At 36.7% G+C, this 17,599-nt stretch overlaps 1 protein-coding gene across 3 annotated transcripts in view; it reads right to left on the bottom strand.

Annotated features, from left to right (window-relative positions):
- LOC148942326 (DNA excision repair protein ERCC-6-like) overlaps positions 1–17,599 on the bottom strand; it is a 161,531-nt gene that overhangs the window by 51,163 nt on the left and 92,769 nt on the right. For all 3 annotated transcript variants that reach the window (XM_089103766.1, XM_089103765.1, XM_089103764.1), the window contains exon 11: positions 14,109–14,399. In XM_089103766.1, coding sequence (XP_088959892.1) covers positions 14,109–14,399 — 291 coding nt within the window. The remainder of the gene's footprint in view (positions 1–14,108; positions 14,400–17,599) is intronic.

The raw sequence follows: 17,599 nt of genomic DNA, 5'->3' as shown, positions 1-17,599 counted from the left end.
TCAGAAAGTTCAGACAGACGCAAAAGAGTGCTTTCTTTGCTAATAAAAAAAATGCATTATATTCAGCAATCTTTGAGGGGGGTAGAGAAATTTAAAACAATGGTCGGGGGTGGGGGAGAGTGACATTTTAATATATCTGACATACACTTTTACGATGTTGAAAAATGTAGAAAAGACTAATTAATTAGCATATATAAAAACTGTTTTATTTTCTATGTTAAATAACCATTATTTTATAAAGTTAAAAAAAAACATACTATTTTTTTCACTCCCTCCTTAAAATTCAATTCCTCCTAGAACTATTTAAACTAAATATTGCCTCCACCCCCCCCTCCCGCCACAAGTTTAGAAAGACGCAAAAGAGTGCTTTCTTTGCTAATAAAAAATGCATTATGTTCAGCTATCTCTGAGGGGGCAGAGAAATTTAAAACAATGGTCGGGGATTGGGGGAGATTAACATTTTAATATCTCTGACATACACTTTTACGGTTTTGAAAAATGGTGAAAAGAATATACTTGAAAAAAAACAAAAAAAGTTGGATAGAAATTGGTAGAAACTAGAGGTGACAAACTAACATTTACAAACTAAGACTGCTGTTGAGTGCCGTCTGTTTCTCGCATATATGGGGTGGCGATGTCACTGGCTTGTACAGGTGAGCCAGTGGGGCTCCCCATCATATGAGCAACTATCCATTCTCTTTTAAGCTTTCTACCTGGCTGCATAGGAGCTGGCACTGGTGAGTTTTGAGATGACAGCGTCGGTCTGGAATGGAAGTGAGGGGCCCCCAATGAACCGCCTATCTCCACTTGTTGTATAGGAGCACCAGCGTTAGTCTTAGCTCTCTTTTCCAGGGGAGGGTAATTGTAGGAATCCTCTTTCTTAAAAAGAAGGCAAAATTTAGCATGGAAAAAAAAAATTCCCTTTTTTACAGAAGAAAAAATTAGTCTGCACAAAGAATCCCCTCTAACCACACGGAATCAGGGAACAGAGTCTCTCTCAAACCCCGTAAAGCTCTTTTAAAAGATACAAGAATTACTTATTTAACACAAAAATTTCGTTTTTAACGGATGCCAAGTAAAGAAAAACTGTGTTAGAATTGATTCATTGCCCTCTTCCCTGTCATATATTTTTATAAAAGCCTCTTAATCATCTATGAAATCCATTTACTATCATCAAATACAATTGAAAAATATCTGTCTAATTTGGTCAAAAAACAAACTCTTTTGTCAATGAGCCTTGGATCGCACATATCCGTCTTTTTTTTGTTTTCTTAATCCCGATAAGACGCATGCCAAATCTTGTTTTGAAATCATCCCCTCTTTGGTAACATGTTAAACGCAGATGGCTTTATTTAGAGCGGAAGAAGATAGTACATTTTAAACGCACGATTGGAAAAGCTTGTTTCTGAATGATAAAGAACTGTTTTTCAAAACAATAAAAACTTGTAAACATAGCTGTGGAGGAGAGATTTTATTTACATAATAGAAAAAAGCGTGCTTTGCCGTTTCTATCGAATATACGCACCATATTTTAAGCTTTGTGTTGTTGGAGGGGGGCTAAGTCCCCCCTGAAATTTGAATTTACAAGTAAAACGTTTTTTTCATTTTTTCTTTTGGGAAATAAAAGAATGAAAAGTGTACTCACATTGAAAATAGAAATATCCATTGTTTTCAAAGTTAATAAAATCCAGTGTACTATGCTCGATATGCTAATACATAATGAAAATTGAATTCCAAAGCATGAACACTTTATACAGGGTTTCAATGACGAATTGTTAAGCAATTCTCTGATTGGCTGGCTAAAAAACAGGTGTCAGCTCAAAAAAAACCCACTCTGATCGAAAAAAAAACTTTGAGTTGAAACAAATTTGCGCGGGGAATCCCCCGTTCATACTGTTATCTTTTTTGCAATGTTTAGGAACAGGCGGGGAATCCCCACTTGTTTTAAATGGTACCAACAGGACATAAGCAAATAGCACGTAGTTTTATATCGTGTTTAATCACGTGTAGTTTTAAGAATGTGTATGTGAACTCATGACCTAAATTCATTGTGTAATTGACAACAAAAACAGAAAAAAACCTGTTTGAGGACATTATACACTGACAAATAACCGCTGGCTGTAGACTCTGCCTTGGAAAGCTACCATGGAATGTACCGTACGCAAATAACATAGGAATTGCTATACAGGCTGCAGAAGTATAACTTAGATCTCTACTGTCAAGACAGAACTTAAAGAGAATTTGAAGCAAATCTTTAGTTCGGATTTGCACTCTTTGCAAATCGCCATGAAAAGAAAAAAGAAAATTCCGGCCAACAAATATCGTTGTAAGCAAAATTACCCCCCCCCCCAACTCACCCACACCTTTGGAGTTAGGTTGATACTAATAGAACGGTCCAATATTACTCCATACATAAGTTCATGGGCCTGAAATTGCAATGAAGCACAGGTTAAAACCAGAAGTAGGCCAATTGCTAAAATTGTGCTTTCACCCCTCTCTTACCACGCTTAGGGCGGAAATGAGGTCCTAAATGGTTTACTTTTTAAATTGGGATGTCATTTTCGCCCCCCCCCCCTCAGACTTGAATTAATAGGAAACGACCTTTCAGTTGACCAACTACTGCACTTAAGATTCTGATTTTGATTCTGATGCGATTTCTAGTTTCCCCAGATAAGACTTGAATTAATAGGAAACAACCATTCAGTTATGTATTTTTCAACCATATATTATATTAATATGATACCGCAAATGGTATTTTTACCCCTTCTGACCTTGCCTAGTGTAGAAATATGGCACTACGTAATGTAACTTTCACTTGTGAAGTCATTCTGGTCTCCTCACAATTGAATTAATAGAAAACGATCTTTTATTCCACCTAATACTGCACAAACTAAGATTCTGAGTTTCACCCCCCCCCCCAACTCTGACCTCGCTTAGGGTTTAAATGGGGTACAAAGTGATCGGATTTTCCAATCCCAATGTCATTTTCGGTCTCCCCGGACTAGAATTAACAGGAAACGACCTTCCAATCCAGAAACTATTACATAAATTTAAACTCGAGGCCCCCCCCACCTTTTCCCTGAAAAAAAGGGCTATTTCTGCAAGGCCGATTTTGCACAGTTTTGAATATGTTATTAAGAAAAGTTTTCTGAACATTTTGATGCTAAAGGCATTTCTATTGCTCAAATGCCGGGTCAAAAACCGTATTTTTACTGGACTAAACAGAATTCTTTGATAAATAAACATCATGTATTAATAGAAATTTTGGGGTTAGCAACTTGATTAATAGATAATGTTCTAGTTTTAGCATATCTTAAGTAGAATGTCGAAATTCCGATAAGAATACTACCCATAAATGTCATATGAGTAACTCCAATAGCCTAGATTATACTTTTGTGCCAATTTACGTTTGTATGAAAGCGTCTTTGTTTTTGTGACCAAGGCCCTTTCGGCTTTTGTGTCAATAAATTCTATTCTATTCTATACATACCGTAAGTTTTAAATCATCTTATGTAATGTAACGGAAAGGTATGACAGAAACTAGTGCAATGAAGAAATCTACAAAGGGTTATAAGAAGTAGTCAGAGTGAGCGAGGGCAGTGCTGAGTTGGAAAGGAAGAAAGCAGGGTCTTCGGTAGGCTCTTTTGCGTACGTTTCCTAGTTTGTTTAAGACCGATATCTGTTCTCTAGAATCATATTCTCCTCTCTGTTTAACGAAACTCCAGTTTTAATCATTTTCAAGATATAACATTGAATAGCCAACTGTTTGTCATTGTTAAATCTCCAATTGACAAAATCTCCCCCTTGACAATTACTAATCAAACTTCATCCCACGTTTTCCTTCGAAACGTAAAGTTTAGATCTTCTTCCGATCTATTTCTTCTCTTCTGCCCAAGGGGCAGAGATTGGACCTGCCCTAAAACTGACCAAGCCTCTGGGGAAAACCACTATTTTGTCAAGTCCCACCCCCGTGAGACATCTGTAGAAAAGTTTGGATAGGTTATTATAAATAACCCTTAAAACCCTGTCTCGTTGAGTAGAGTTTTGGTGCTTCTATTGACTGAGATTAAGAAAGAAAAGGTATAGGACCCAAAAAGGTATTTCTGCCTTCTGAGCCCCTTGGGATATGAGACCTAAAACAAATTATTCGTACAACTGGGCGGCATTAAAGGCTGTATCCAGGGGGGAGGATTAGGGGGTTTGCCCCCCCCCCGAAATTTTTGTCCAACTCATAAAAGTAACAAAAATGAATATAAACAGATTTCTAATGCGTTCTTAAAGTCCCCCCCCCCCCCGCCTCCCGAAATTTTTTTTCTGGAAACAGCCCTGGTGGCATACACGCTTTCAGGAAAAACCAGCCGAAACGAAACATAAGATATGCGTCTTCTGGGGATTCTAAGAATATAAGGGGTCAGATTACAATTGAATCGTCCCTTCTGCATTCCATCCAGTTTTATATCCTTTGGCAAAGTAGTTATGACTAAGTGCAATCTATGGGCCAACCCCCTCCAAAAGTAGATAATTTAACTATTCACTCCCTTGTCAGAGACACCTCAACCACTTCAAACCCTCCAACCGAGCAAAGAATGGATTTGCCCACATAGACCTGAAGCTCAAACCAATTACGAAATTTCATTCTGGAAACTTAAGTTAATACGACATTTTACAGAAATTAATTAAAGAAAACTTTCCGAAAAATAAATTTTTCAAAGAAAAGTAAAGGCAATTTCAAACTTAAGCTCAGGAGATACAAATACTTGTTAAGATTCAAACTCAAAACGACCAGCAATCATAGGCAGCGCGCTAGCGCTACTACAAAGGGTTAAGTAAAGAACGATGTGGGCACAATGTGTTTTTTTTGTCTCCACCGAAAAGGGCTCATTCGTGTTTTTTTTTTTTTGTCTCCACGAAAAGGGCTCATTCGATTGGGAATTGGAGTGGCTACTGCCATTTTTAATAGTCGAAAGTGATTGGAGGGCAACTAGCCCCCCCCCCCACACCCATCATTCCCCCAAACACATCCAATCAAAATTTTTAGATAGCCATTTTGTTCAGCTTAGTTGATTTCCACATAGAAAATATGTTTTTGAGGTGGACACTCCCCCACAACCCTCGGGGAAAGGGTATTAAGTTGTGCCCTGGGGGCATATAAGGTTTTTATAGAAGGCGTTGTCGTAGAAACGTCAAAAAAGGCGCATTCGATTGGAAATTCAAAGGGCTAGTGCCCTTTTTAATAGTCGAAAGTAATTGGAGGGCAACTAGCCCCCCCCATCCCAGCATTCCCCCAAACACATCCAATCAAAATGTTGAGATAGCCATTTTGTTCAGCGTAGTTGATTTTCAGATAGAAAATATCTTTTTGAGGAGGACATTCCCCCACAACCCTTGGGGCAAGGGTTTTAAGTTAGGCCCTGGAGGAATATAAGGTTTTTATAGAAGGCGTTGTCGTAGAAACTTCAAAAAAGGATCATTCGATTGGAAATTAAAACGGCTAGTGCCCTTTTTAATGGTCGAAAGTGATTGGAGGGCAACTAGCCCCTCCCCACGCCCATCATTCCCCCAAAAGCATCCAATCAAAATTTTGAGATAGCCATTTTGTTCAGCGTAGTTGTTTTACAGATATAGAATATATTTTTGAGGAGGATACTCCCCCACAACCCTCAGGGCAAGGGTTTTAAGTTACGGCCTGAGGGCATATAAGGTTTTTATAGAAGGAGTTGTCATAGAAGCTTCAAAAAAGGCTCATTTGATTGAAAATTCTAAGGGCTAGTGCCCTGTTTAATAATTGAAAGTGATTGGACGGTAACTAAACCCCCTCTCATGCCCACCTTTTCATAGGCAGCGCGCTAGCGCTGCCTACGTAAAGAACGTTGTGGGCACAATGTGTTGTTTTTTTTTTTTTTATCCATAACCGGGCACTTCGTATCGAAGGAGTCGCCGTAGAAACTTTTAAAAAGGCTCAATCGATTGGGAATTGGAGTGGCTAGTGTACTTTTTAATAGTCAAAAGTGATTGGAGGGCAACTAGCCCCTCCCCACACCCATCATTACCCCAAACACATCCAATCAAAATTTTGAGATAACCATTTTGCTCAGCGTAGTTGATTTCCAAATAGAAAATATGTTTTTGAGGAGGACACTCCCCCACAAACCTCAGGGCAAGGATTTTAAGTTATGCCCTGGGGGCATATAAGGTTTTTATAGAAGACGTTGTCGTACAAACTTCAAAACAGGCTGATTCGATTGAAAATTCAAAGGGCTAGTACCCTTTTTAATAGTCGAAAGTGATTTGAGGGCAACTAGTCCCCTCCCACGCCCATCATTCCCCCAAATACATCCAATCAAAATTTTGAGATAGCCATTTTGTTCAGCATAGTTCATTTCCAGATAGAAAATATGTTTTTGAGGAGGACACTCCCACACAACCCTCAGGGCAAGGATTTTAAGTTATGGCCTGGGGGCATATAAGGTTTTTATAGAAGGCGTTGTCGTAAAAACTTCAAAACAGGCTGATCTGATTGGAAATTCAAAGGGCTAGTTCCATTCTTAATAATCGAAAGTGATTGGAGGGGAAATAGCCCCTACCCCACGCCCTTTATTCTCTCAAATACATCCAACTAAAATTTTGAGATAGCCGTTTCGTTCAGCGTAGTTGATTTCCAGATAGAAAATACGTTTTTGAGGAGGACACTCCCCAACAACCCTCAGGGCAAGGGTTTTAAGATATATCCTGGGGTATATAAGGTTTTTATAGAAGGCATTGTCGTAGAAACTTCAAAAAAATCTCATTCGATTGGAAATTCAAAGGGCTAGTGCCCTTTTTAATAGTCGAAAGTTATTGGAGGGCAACTAGCACCCCCGCCCATAATTCCCCCAAACACATCCAATCAAAATTTTGAGATAGCCCTTTTGTTCAGCGTAGTTGAGTTTCACATACAAAATATGTTTTTGAGGAGGAAATTCCCCCACAACCCTTGGGGCAAGGGTTTTAAGTTATGCCCTCGGGGCATTTCAGGTTTTTATAGAAGACGTTGTCGTAGAAACATCAAAAAAGGCTCATTGGATTGGAAATTAAAAGGGCTAGTGCCCTTTTTAATGGTCGAAAGTGATTGGAGGGCAACTAGCCCCTCCCCACGCCCATCATTCCCCCAAACACATCCAATCAAAATTTTGAGATATCCATTTTGTTCAGCGTAGTTGTTTTCCAGATAGAAAATATGTTTTTGAGGAGGATACTCCCCCACAACCCTCAGGGCGAGGGTTTTAAGTTATGGCCTGGGGGCATATAAGGTTTTTATAGAAGGCGTTGTCATATGAACTTCAAAAAAGGCTCATTTGATTGGAAATTCTAAGGGCTAGTGCCCTGTTTAATAATTGAAAGTGATTGGACGGTAACTAAACCCCCTCTCATGCCCACCTTTTCATAGGCAGCGCGCTAGCGCTGCCTACGTAAAGAACGTTGTGGGCACAATGTGTTGTTTTTTGTTTTTTTTTTCTCCATACCCGGGCACTTCGAAACGAAGGAGTCGTCGTAGAAACTTCGAAAAAGGCTCACTCGATTGGGAATTGGAGTGGCTAGTGCCCTTTTTAATAGTCGAAAGTGATTTGAGGGCAACTAGCCCCTCCCCAAGCCCATCATTCCCCCAAAAACATCCAATCAAAATTTTTAGATAGCCATTTTGTTCAGCATAGTTGATTTCCAATTAGAAAATAGTATTTTGAGGAGGACACTCCCCCACAACCCTCAAGGCAAGGGTTTTAAGTTATGCCCTGGGGGCATATAAGGTTTTTATAGAAGACGTTGTCGTACAAACTTCAAAACAGGCTGATTCGATTGAAAATTCAAAGGGCTAGTACCCTTTTTAATAGTCGAAAGTGATTTGAGGGCAACTAGTCCCCTCCCACGCCCATCATTCCCCCAAATACATCCAATCAAAATTTTGAGATAGCCATTTTGTTCAGCATAGTTCATTTCCAGATAGAAAATATTTTTTTGAGGAGGACACTCCCACACAACCCTCAAGGCAAGGATTTTAAGTTATGGCCTGGGGGCATATAAGGTTTTTATAGAAGGCGTTGTCGTACAAACTTCAAAACAGGCTGATTCGATTGGAAATTCAAAGGGCTAGTTCCATTCTTAATAGTCGAAAGTGATTGGAGGGGAACTAGCCCCTACCCCACGCCCATTATTCACTCAAACACATCCAATTAAAATTTTTGTGATACACAATTTGTTCATCGTAGTTGATTTGCAGAGATAAAATTAGTTTTTGATGAGGAAACTCCCCCACACCCCTCAGGGAAAGGGTTTTAAGTTATATCCTGGGGCATATAAGGTTTTTATAGAAGGCGTAGTCGTAGAAACTTCAAAAAAAAGCTCATTCAATTGAAAATTCAACGGGCTAGTGCCCTTTTTAATAGTCGAAAGTGATTGGAGGGCAACTAGCCCCCTTCCACGCCCATCATTCCACCAAACACATCCAATCAAAATTTTGAGATAGCCATTTTGTTCAGCGTAGTTGATTTACAGATAGAAAATATGTTTTTGAGGAGGATACTCCGCCACAGCCCTCAGGGCAAGGGTTTTAAGTTATGTCCTGGGGGCATATAAGATTTATATAGAAGACGTTGTAGTAGAAACTTCAGAAAAGGGCTCATTCAATTTGAAATTCAAAGGGCTAGTGCCCTTTTTAATAGTCGAAAGTGATTAGTAATATTTGTTGTTGTTGTTGTTGTTGTTTGACCAGGGCACTTCGTATCGAAGGAGCTGTCGTGGGAACTTCGGAAAGGGTTCATTCAATTGAAAAGAGAAAGGGCTGATGCCCTTTTTAATAGTCGAAAGTGATTGGAGGGCAACTAATCTCCCTTACCTAACCACCCTCCCAATTGCCTCATAATTTTAAAAACTAAAAGTGTCATCAATATTAAATCAAAATGCACTATGTTAATGCTAATTCCCAATAATACATCTTATAATTATCCCAAGAACGACTGAGGGGATTATGTTCAAATTTTCGTGGCTACTTCTGCTCTTAAAATTTAACCAAATCAAAATAGTGTAAGTGTATCAAAGCTATCAAAGAAATTAAACAGATTTTTTACGAATGGTATCAAGTTTTCCATTTCAGGTCAACTAGAGGAGGTATGAAACTAAGTTAAATAGTACTATTTGTGTCCAGGTTTTTAAAATGGTGTATGTTGTTAAAAATTGCTGAAAAATTTTCTCCAGCATACAAATAGTAGGCCAAACTATATAGTCTTAAACAACGAAAAGATTTAAAGTGTTATTTTCTTTTTTCCCTGAAAAGACTATGTCAATATAAAACGAACAGAAATTAATTAAAAAAACTTTTTCTGCAAATTAAGTTTTTCAAAGAAAAGTAAAGTACTACATTAAACAAAAAATGAGCCAAAATAAAATAAAATAATCTACCAAGCTCGAAACTACCACAAATCAGCATCGATAAATAAATGAAACCCAATACAAACAGAAATTAAAATAAATAACTGAGTCAAACTCAAAACGAGCAGAAACTAACATAAGTTGGGTGAAAAACCCCTATGCCTTCCCAAGCCCAGAACATAATTTGCACTTTACTGAAAAAAATATAAATGTTTTTATTTTTATAACTTTAATAAATCAAATAATTTTAACATTTTGATAACTAAATATCAGTATATGTATATTAAACTGACAATGCACATTCATTTGTATTTTTTTCAGTAAAGTGCAAATTTTGTTCTGGCCTTGGGAAGGCATAGGGGTTTTGCGCTCAACTTACCTTAATTTCTGCTCGTTTGGAGTTTGACTCGGTTATTTATTTTAATTTCTGTTCGTTTTTTGTTTCATTTATTTATCGATGCTGATTTGTGGTAGTTTCGAGCTTGGTAGATTATTTTATTTTATTTTTGCTCATTTTTTGTTTAATGGAGTAATTTACTTTTCTTTGAAAAACTTATTTTGTGGAATTTTTTTTCAAATTAATTACTATTAAAGAATAAATGAAACCCAAAACGAACAGAAATTAAACAATCATAGCAAAAAACATACAACAAGTAATAATATAAATGAATAAATAGATCTTAAAACGAGTAATAGTTAGATTTAATAAGAAAATCAAGCTTAAAACGAAAAAAAAATATTTTGCTATTAAAGTATAAATGAAACTTAAAAGGAACAGAAATTAAATAAACAATCAATGCGAACAAACATACAACATATATTAATGTAAATGAATAAATAAATCTTAAAACGAGTCAAACTTAAATTGAATATGCAAATCAACTTTGAATCGAATAAAAATAACAACAAAGAAGAGTTTGGGTATCACCTCACTGCAAAAGCCTAAAACATACTGCGTCATTGGCGCCTTACTGAAAACTATATGAGTCTTGAACAGTCTTGGAAAGTATAAACAAAATCAAATTGGATATTAGATATATAATGATATTGATTGTTTCAAGATACATCAGTTCAAAATTTTTTTTCACTGTAATTTTTATTTTCATTTTCAATGCTGTAAGAACTGGAAAAGAATAAATTTGTAATATAAGAGAAATTCGTTTTCAGTGAAGTGCCAATGACGTAGAAGGCTTTAGGTTCTTACAGTTAAAGAAGGGGGCAGTATCCAAATTTTGTTTGTAGTGAAACTATATTTGTCTTGACTAACCTTGGAAAGAACTAATAAATTAAACTGAATATTTGATGTATAATGATACTAATTGCTGAAAGCTCATAAGTTAAAAATTTTACTGTAATTTTAATATTAAGTACAAAAGAAAACATTTGTAATATAATTCGTTTTCAGTAAAGCACCAATGACGCAGTAGATTTTAGTTGCCCTCCAATTACTTTCGACTATTAAAAAGGTCACTAACCCTTTGAATTTCCAATCGAATACGCCTTTTTTGATGTTTCTACGACAACGCCTTCTAGAAAAACCTTATATGTCCCCAGGCCATAACTTAAAACCCTTGCTCTAAGGGTTGTGGGGGAATTTCCTCCTCAAAAACATATTTTATATCCGGAAATCAACTACGCTGAACAAAATGGATATCTCTCAATTTTGATTGGATGTCTTTGGAGGAATGATGGGAGTGGGGGCGGTTGCCCTCCAATCGCTTTCGGCTATTAAAAAGGGCAGTAGCCTTTTGAATTTCTAATCGAATGAGCCTTTTTTGAAGTTTCTTCGACAACGCCTTCTAGAAAAACCTTATATGCCCCTAGGGCACAACTTAAAAGTGTTGTGGGGGATTGTCCTCCTCAAAAAGATATTGTCTATCTGGAAATCAACTACGCTGAACAAAATGGCTATCTCAAAATTTTGATTGGATGTATTTGGGGGAATGATGGGCGTGGGGGGGGACTAGTTGCCCTCCAATCACTTTCGACTATTAAAAAGGGCACTAGACCTATGAATTTCCAATCGAATGAGCCTGTTTTGAAGCTTCTACGACAACGCCTTCTATAAAAACCTTATATGCCCCCAGGGCATAACTTAAAACCCTTGCCCTGAGGGTTGTGGAGGAGTGTCCTCCTCAAAAATATATTTTCTATCTGGAAATCAACTAGGCTGAACAAAATGGCTATCTCAAAATTTTGATGGGATGCGTTTGGGAACCGTAGCAGCGTGGGGGGTGCTTTTTGCCTTCCAATGACTTTTGGCTATTAAAACGAAAACGAGAAATATCAAGTTTTAGTCAAATGGTCCCCCTTTGAAGTTTCTACGACGACCCCTTCCATATGAAGTGCCTCTGGAAAAAAAACAACAAAAAAACATTGGAGCCGTACGGCCTTTACTAGAGGCAACGCTACAGCGTTGCCTCCGATATTTGTAAATAGAGAATATTGGTTAGATAATATTGAGTCTAGATATATTTTCCGTTTTCTGAAGAGCTAGACAGACACGCTACCCCTTTATCTAGTTGAGGGAATGAACAGCATTGTTTAGGAAGAGTGCTGCCACTCAAGCCATATACAATAAATTGATACCTTCCTTAAAAAAAAAAGCTCCTTAAAATATGAAGCTAAAATTTTTGATAATGTGGAGTGATAAACATTTATAGCAATGCATTTATTGGAGCTAATGAGGTCAGATATTGAGGTCAGCTAATGAGGTCTTTAGAGTTTTGTTATTGTTTACGTCTAATGAGGTCAGATATAAACACAAAAAAAACAACAAGACGAGGCCAGTAAAATCGAGGGAAATGGTAGGCAAAAAAAAGAAGAAAAAAAAAAACAGTCTAAAAGATATTGGCCAAGTAATTAAAATACATCTAAATAATCGAATAGTTATTCTTCTGCAAAAAAATCCGAACTTAAATTTCAACAAAGAAAATTAGACACAAATTTAACTTTCAGTAAACACCAACTATTTTTGGTTATATACTTATAAGCTTCTCGACAAGTTTTGTAGAAATTACAATTTATTAGACAGGTATATTTTTATCAAAATTAAACACTTACCCTTTACCTTACCTTATTTTAAACACTTTACCTTATTTTTATCAAAATGAAACACTTACTACTACTAACAACTATCCGCTGCATCGAGCCGCCTAAGGCCAACACAGCTACGCACACTCCTCCTTCACCCTAATCTATTCAAAGCCTCCCTTTTTACACCCGCCCGCGAAGTTCCCATTTCCTTTAAATCTTTCTTTATGGTGTACTCCCACCCCAGACGAGGACGGTCGGTTTTCCGTTTAGCCCTAGAGGGTTGGTCGAAAAGAACAGTTTTCAGAAATCTGTCATCCTTCATTCGCACAACGTGCCCTAGCCACCTCAACCTTTCTTTCATAATAGCCCTAGAGAGTGGTATTGAACCACATTTTTCGTACAGCCTATTGTTTGAAATACGGTCAGTCAGCCGGGTACCCAGAAAAATCCTTAAGAAATTTCTCTGGAAAACATCTAGTAAATCTTCATCCGCTTTTCGGAGCGTTCATGCTTCAGAGCCATATTTGACCACCTTTATCACTGTAGCTTCTAATATTCTAATCTTGGTTTGCAGACTTATCTTCCTATTTTTCGAAACATTTTTTAACTGGGAAAAAACACCCTGAGCCTTGGCTATTCTACTTTTAACATCTTCACTGCTCCCACCCTCTTTACTAATAATACTACCAAGGTAAGTGAAGCTGCCCACCTGATCAATCTTTTCATTACCCAACGTCACCTTTTCATCTTCACTTATTCCTAGCCTTAGTGACTTATTCTTCTTAACATTAATTTTCAAACCTATTCTAGCACCCTGAATTCGCGAAACCTCTAAAACTTCATTCATTTTGCTCACACTTTCATCTAGGATGCTTAAATCTTCAGCATAATCTAAGTCCAGGAGACTTTTCCTCCCCATATGATTCCATGGTCTCCCATTGCCTTTCCTGTGCTCCTTACGACAAAGTCTATCAACATAATCCATATAAAGGGGGATAGAACAAAACCCTGTTTAACTCCTGATTTAATACAAACCAGCTGCTAATCTCATTTCCTACCTTAACCGCAGCAATGTCACTCTTGTACATAGCACTAATCACTTTAATGTATTTGTCTGGTATATGGTACCATACAAGGACCTTTGCTAAAGTTCTTCTATCAACAGAATCGAACGCTTGCTCATGATCTATAAAAATGAGGACCAAAGGTGTTTGACAACTCAGGCATTTTTCAATTATTAACCTAAGAGTGAAAATTTGGTCGACACATCCTCTACCGTTTCAAAAACCGCACTGTTCTTCTCTTAAAACTTTGCCTACGGCATCTCTCAGTCTAAAAAGTATCATATTACCAAGTAATTTACTACCTACAGAGATTAGACTAATGCCTCAATATCACTTTACCTTACTTTTATCAAAATGAAACACTTACCCTTTACCTTACCTTATTTTTAAACACTTTACCTTATTTTTATCACAATGAAACACTTCCCTTTATCTTACCTTATTTTTAAACACTTTACCTTATTTTTATCAAAATGAAACACTTACCCTTTACCTTACCTCATTTTCAAACACTTTACCTTATTTTTATCAAAATGAAACACTTACCCTTTACCTTACATTATTTTTAAACACTTTAACCTATTTTTATCAAAATGAAAAACTTACCCTGTATTCCTCGTTATAGTTGGGAAATAAATCTGGATGGTTACAAATTTTTCTCAAGTTGGTAAGACCAAGAAAGGCTAAGGCTCTTCCCTCCACTATTCTAGAAACCTCTTTACTGTCAATGTACATTCTGTACAATTGCCGTTGTTCGTCAGTAAGTTTACAAAATAGAACTTGTTCACTTTTTTCAGGGAGTGATAAATGCTTCTTGACATCAGCTTTCTGCCGTCTAAGTAAGTATGGATTGATGGTATCACGGAGTATACACGCACATTTGTACGCTGCCGCCACCTATAAAAATAATTCTAGAGATATTGATAAGGACGACTAGACTAAGTAAATAAGGAATGACTGCATTGCAGAGTATACACGCACATTTGAACGCTGCCGCCACCTATAAAAATACTTCTAGAGATATTGATAAGGACGACTAGACTAAGTAAGTAAGGGATGACTGCATTGCAGAGTATACACACACATTTGAACGCTGCCGCCACCTATAAAAATACTTCTAGAGATATTGATAAGGACGACTAGACTAAGTAAGTAAGGGATGACTGCATTGCAGAGTATACACGAACATTTGCATGCTGCCGCCGCTTATAAAAATAATTCTAGAGATATTGACAAGGACGACTAGACTAAGTAAGTAAGGGATGACTGCATTGCAGAGTATACACGCACATTTGTACGCTGCAGCCACCTATAAAAATACTTCTAGAGATATTGATAAGGACGGCTAGACTAAGTAAGTAAGGGATGACTGCATTGCAGAGTATACACGAACATTTGCATGCTGCCACCGCTTATAAAAATAATTCTAGAGATATTGACAAAGACGACTAGACTAAGTAAGTAAGGGATGACTGCATTGCAGAGTATACACGCACATTTGCATGCTGCCGCCGCTTATAAAAATAATTCTAGAGATATTGACAAGGATGACTAGACTAAGTAAGTGAGGGATGACTGCATTGCAGAGTATACACGCACATTTGCATGCTGCCGCCGCTTATAAAAATATTTCTAGAGATATTGACAAAGACGACTAGACTAAGTAAGTAAGGGATGACTGCATTGCAGAGTATACACGCACATTTGCATGCTGCCGCCACTTATAAAAATAATTCTAGAGATATTGACAAGGACGACTAGACTAAGTAAGTGAGGGATGACTGCATTGCAGAGTATACACGTATACTTAGCCACCAAAAAAAAAAACTCTATATAGACTGACAAACGTGAGATAGAAAGAGAGAAATAATTTTAGGGGTAGAAATAACTATATTTGTTTAACAAAATGTGTAAGAGTAAGTTGACTTATACTTTCTATTTTGACTTCAAATTCTTACTCGGCAAATTACTTCAAAGTCCTCTCCTCCTGTATCTCAATCTATTTAAAGCCACCCTCTTTACACAGCTTCTTCATACGTGTTCCATTTTCCGAAGAGCTAAACAGGCACACTACCCCTTTACTTAGTTGAGGGAATAAACAACAATGTTTAGGAATTGTGCTGCAGTTCAAACCATATACTATAAATTTACTATATATTGATGATTTCCTTAAAAAAAGCTCACTTTACACTTCCTTGACTTTTCCGGGGAAAATTTTCTGATTTTTGACCCTTAAAATATGAAGCTAAAAAGTGATAAACATTTTTGGCAATGTGTTTAATGGAGGTAATGAGGTGAATAGGACAAGCTGCCTGACATGAATTTCGTTTTCCACCACGCATCAGGTATTCCGTGAAAAATTTAAGGAAAAACTGGGATAAACCAAAAACCCTAATTGAGTACACAATGATAGATTTATATCACAGCATACATTGCAAACCCAGTACATACAACATACCAATATCTAAAGCTATATTTTTAATTGATGTTCCATGAACAAAGTGAAAAGCAAGTGAATCAATTAAACCGTAATAAAAATTGTTTTCTGATCAATTTGAATTACTTCAAATTCTTCCCTCCCCACCATGGAGGGAACCATACGCCAGCACCGTTAGTCCTCTCCAGTGTACTCTATCTGAGTCAAGGCTGGAACTTTATTGGGGTCAACTCTTTAGGTATTGATGCGCCTGTGAAGGAATCTGCCAATATTGTCCGTGGTCTTTCTCTGGGGCACTTCCAGCCGTTAACAACCAGATCGAAATTGAAGTTTAGCACCAGACACAACTAGATTCCCCTTCTGTGGGCTATTGATTCCAAATTCATAAATATCCACGAGATTCAATTCACTATTTGTAAGAGACTAATTTATTAAATGCCCACACTTTGTTTATATACTGATTCTTATCAATGATTAAATAAAAAAAAAACAAGTTTTTTAAACTGAAAGTAAGGAGCGACATTAAAACTTAAAACGAACAGAAATTATTCCGTATATGAAAGGGGCTGTCCCCTCCTCAACGCCTCGCTCATTACGCAAAAGTTTTTTATTGTTTTAAAAATTAAGTTGTGTGACAGAGTCAAACTCTAACGTAAAGAGAGAGGCGTGGAGGAGGGGGCAGCCCCTTTCATATACGGAATACTTCCTGTTCGTTTTCAGTTTTAATGTTGCTACTTACTTTCAGCCTAAAAAACTTGTTTTTTTTTTATTTGATTTCTGATTGTTTTTTATTTAATGAAGCTTTTATTTTGGCTAACCATCATTTAATAATTAAAAAAAATTTTCATAAAAAATTTACTTTTCTTTTGCTAAATGGACGTCTTTACAAATTAATTTACATAACTAACTTCTATATTCTTATATCTTTCTTCTGGCAAAAAATACAAAGTTGCAGATTTTTGCAGATATGAGCTTGAAACCTATGTAATAGAGTATTCTGATGCCCCGAATATGACGGTGGTATTTTAATTAAAATTCTTTCATTTATAGGGGATGTTTCCCCCCCTCTTTGAAAAATCTGGTAAATTTTGTAAGGCTCGTAGCCTTTGATGAGCAATAATAAAATTAATAAAATTTATATATTTAGAATCACCATTATAAACACATTCTTTTGATACATTTATTGACATCAAAATTTTTAAAGTTTTTAAAAGTTTCGATTTCTATTGAGCCGTATCGCTTGTTTTTTTATTGTTTTTTTTATTACGTATATGTTATTACGTATATGAGGGGGTTCTAACCTTATTCAATACCACGCTTTTTACGTTAAAAGTTAAAAAAATATTTTATTAACAAACCCCTGAATCACAAAGGCCGTTTAATTAGAATAGATAGCTCTTTTGAAAGCACTAAAAAAAACTGTAGCGTAAAGAGCGAGTTATTGACTTGGGGGAGAACCCCCTGACATACGTTATAATTTCTGTTCGTTTTAAGTTCTAATGTTGCTTCTTACTTTCAGTTGAAAAAACTTGTTTTTTTTATTTCATTTCTGATCGTTTTTTAAATAATGCTTGGAAATCCGGCACCCCCTTCATAGAAATGTCCTTTACCCCAAAGAAACATCCTCCACGGAAAGATTCTCCAGAGTAACCCCCTCCTC

This window comes from Artemia sp. Qi Xiang Cuo, chromosome 17, assembly GCF_049724085.1.
Source record: "Artemia sp. Qi Xiang Cuo chromosome 17, ASM4972408v1, whole genome shotgun sequence".
NCBI classification, from domain to species: Eukaryota; Metazoa; Arthropoda; class Branchiopoda; order Anostraca; family Artemiidae; genus Artemia; species Artemia sp. Qi Xiang Cuo.
This window is presented reverse-complemented; position numbering and strand designations above follow the sequence as displayed.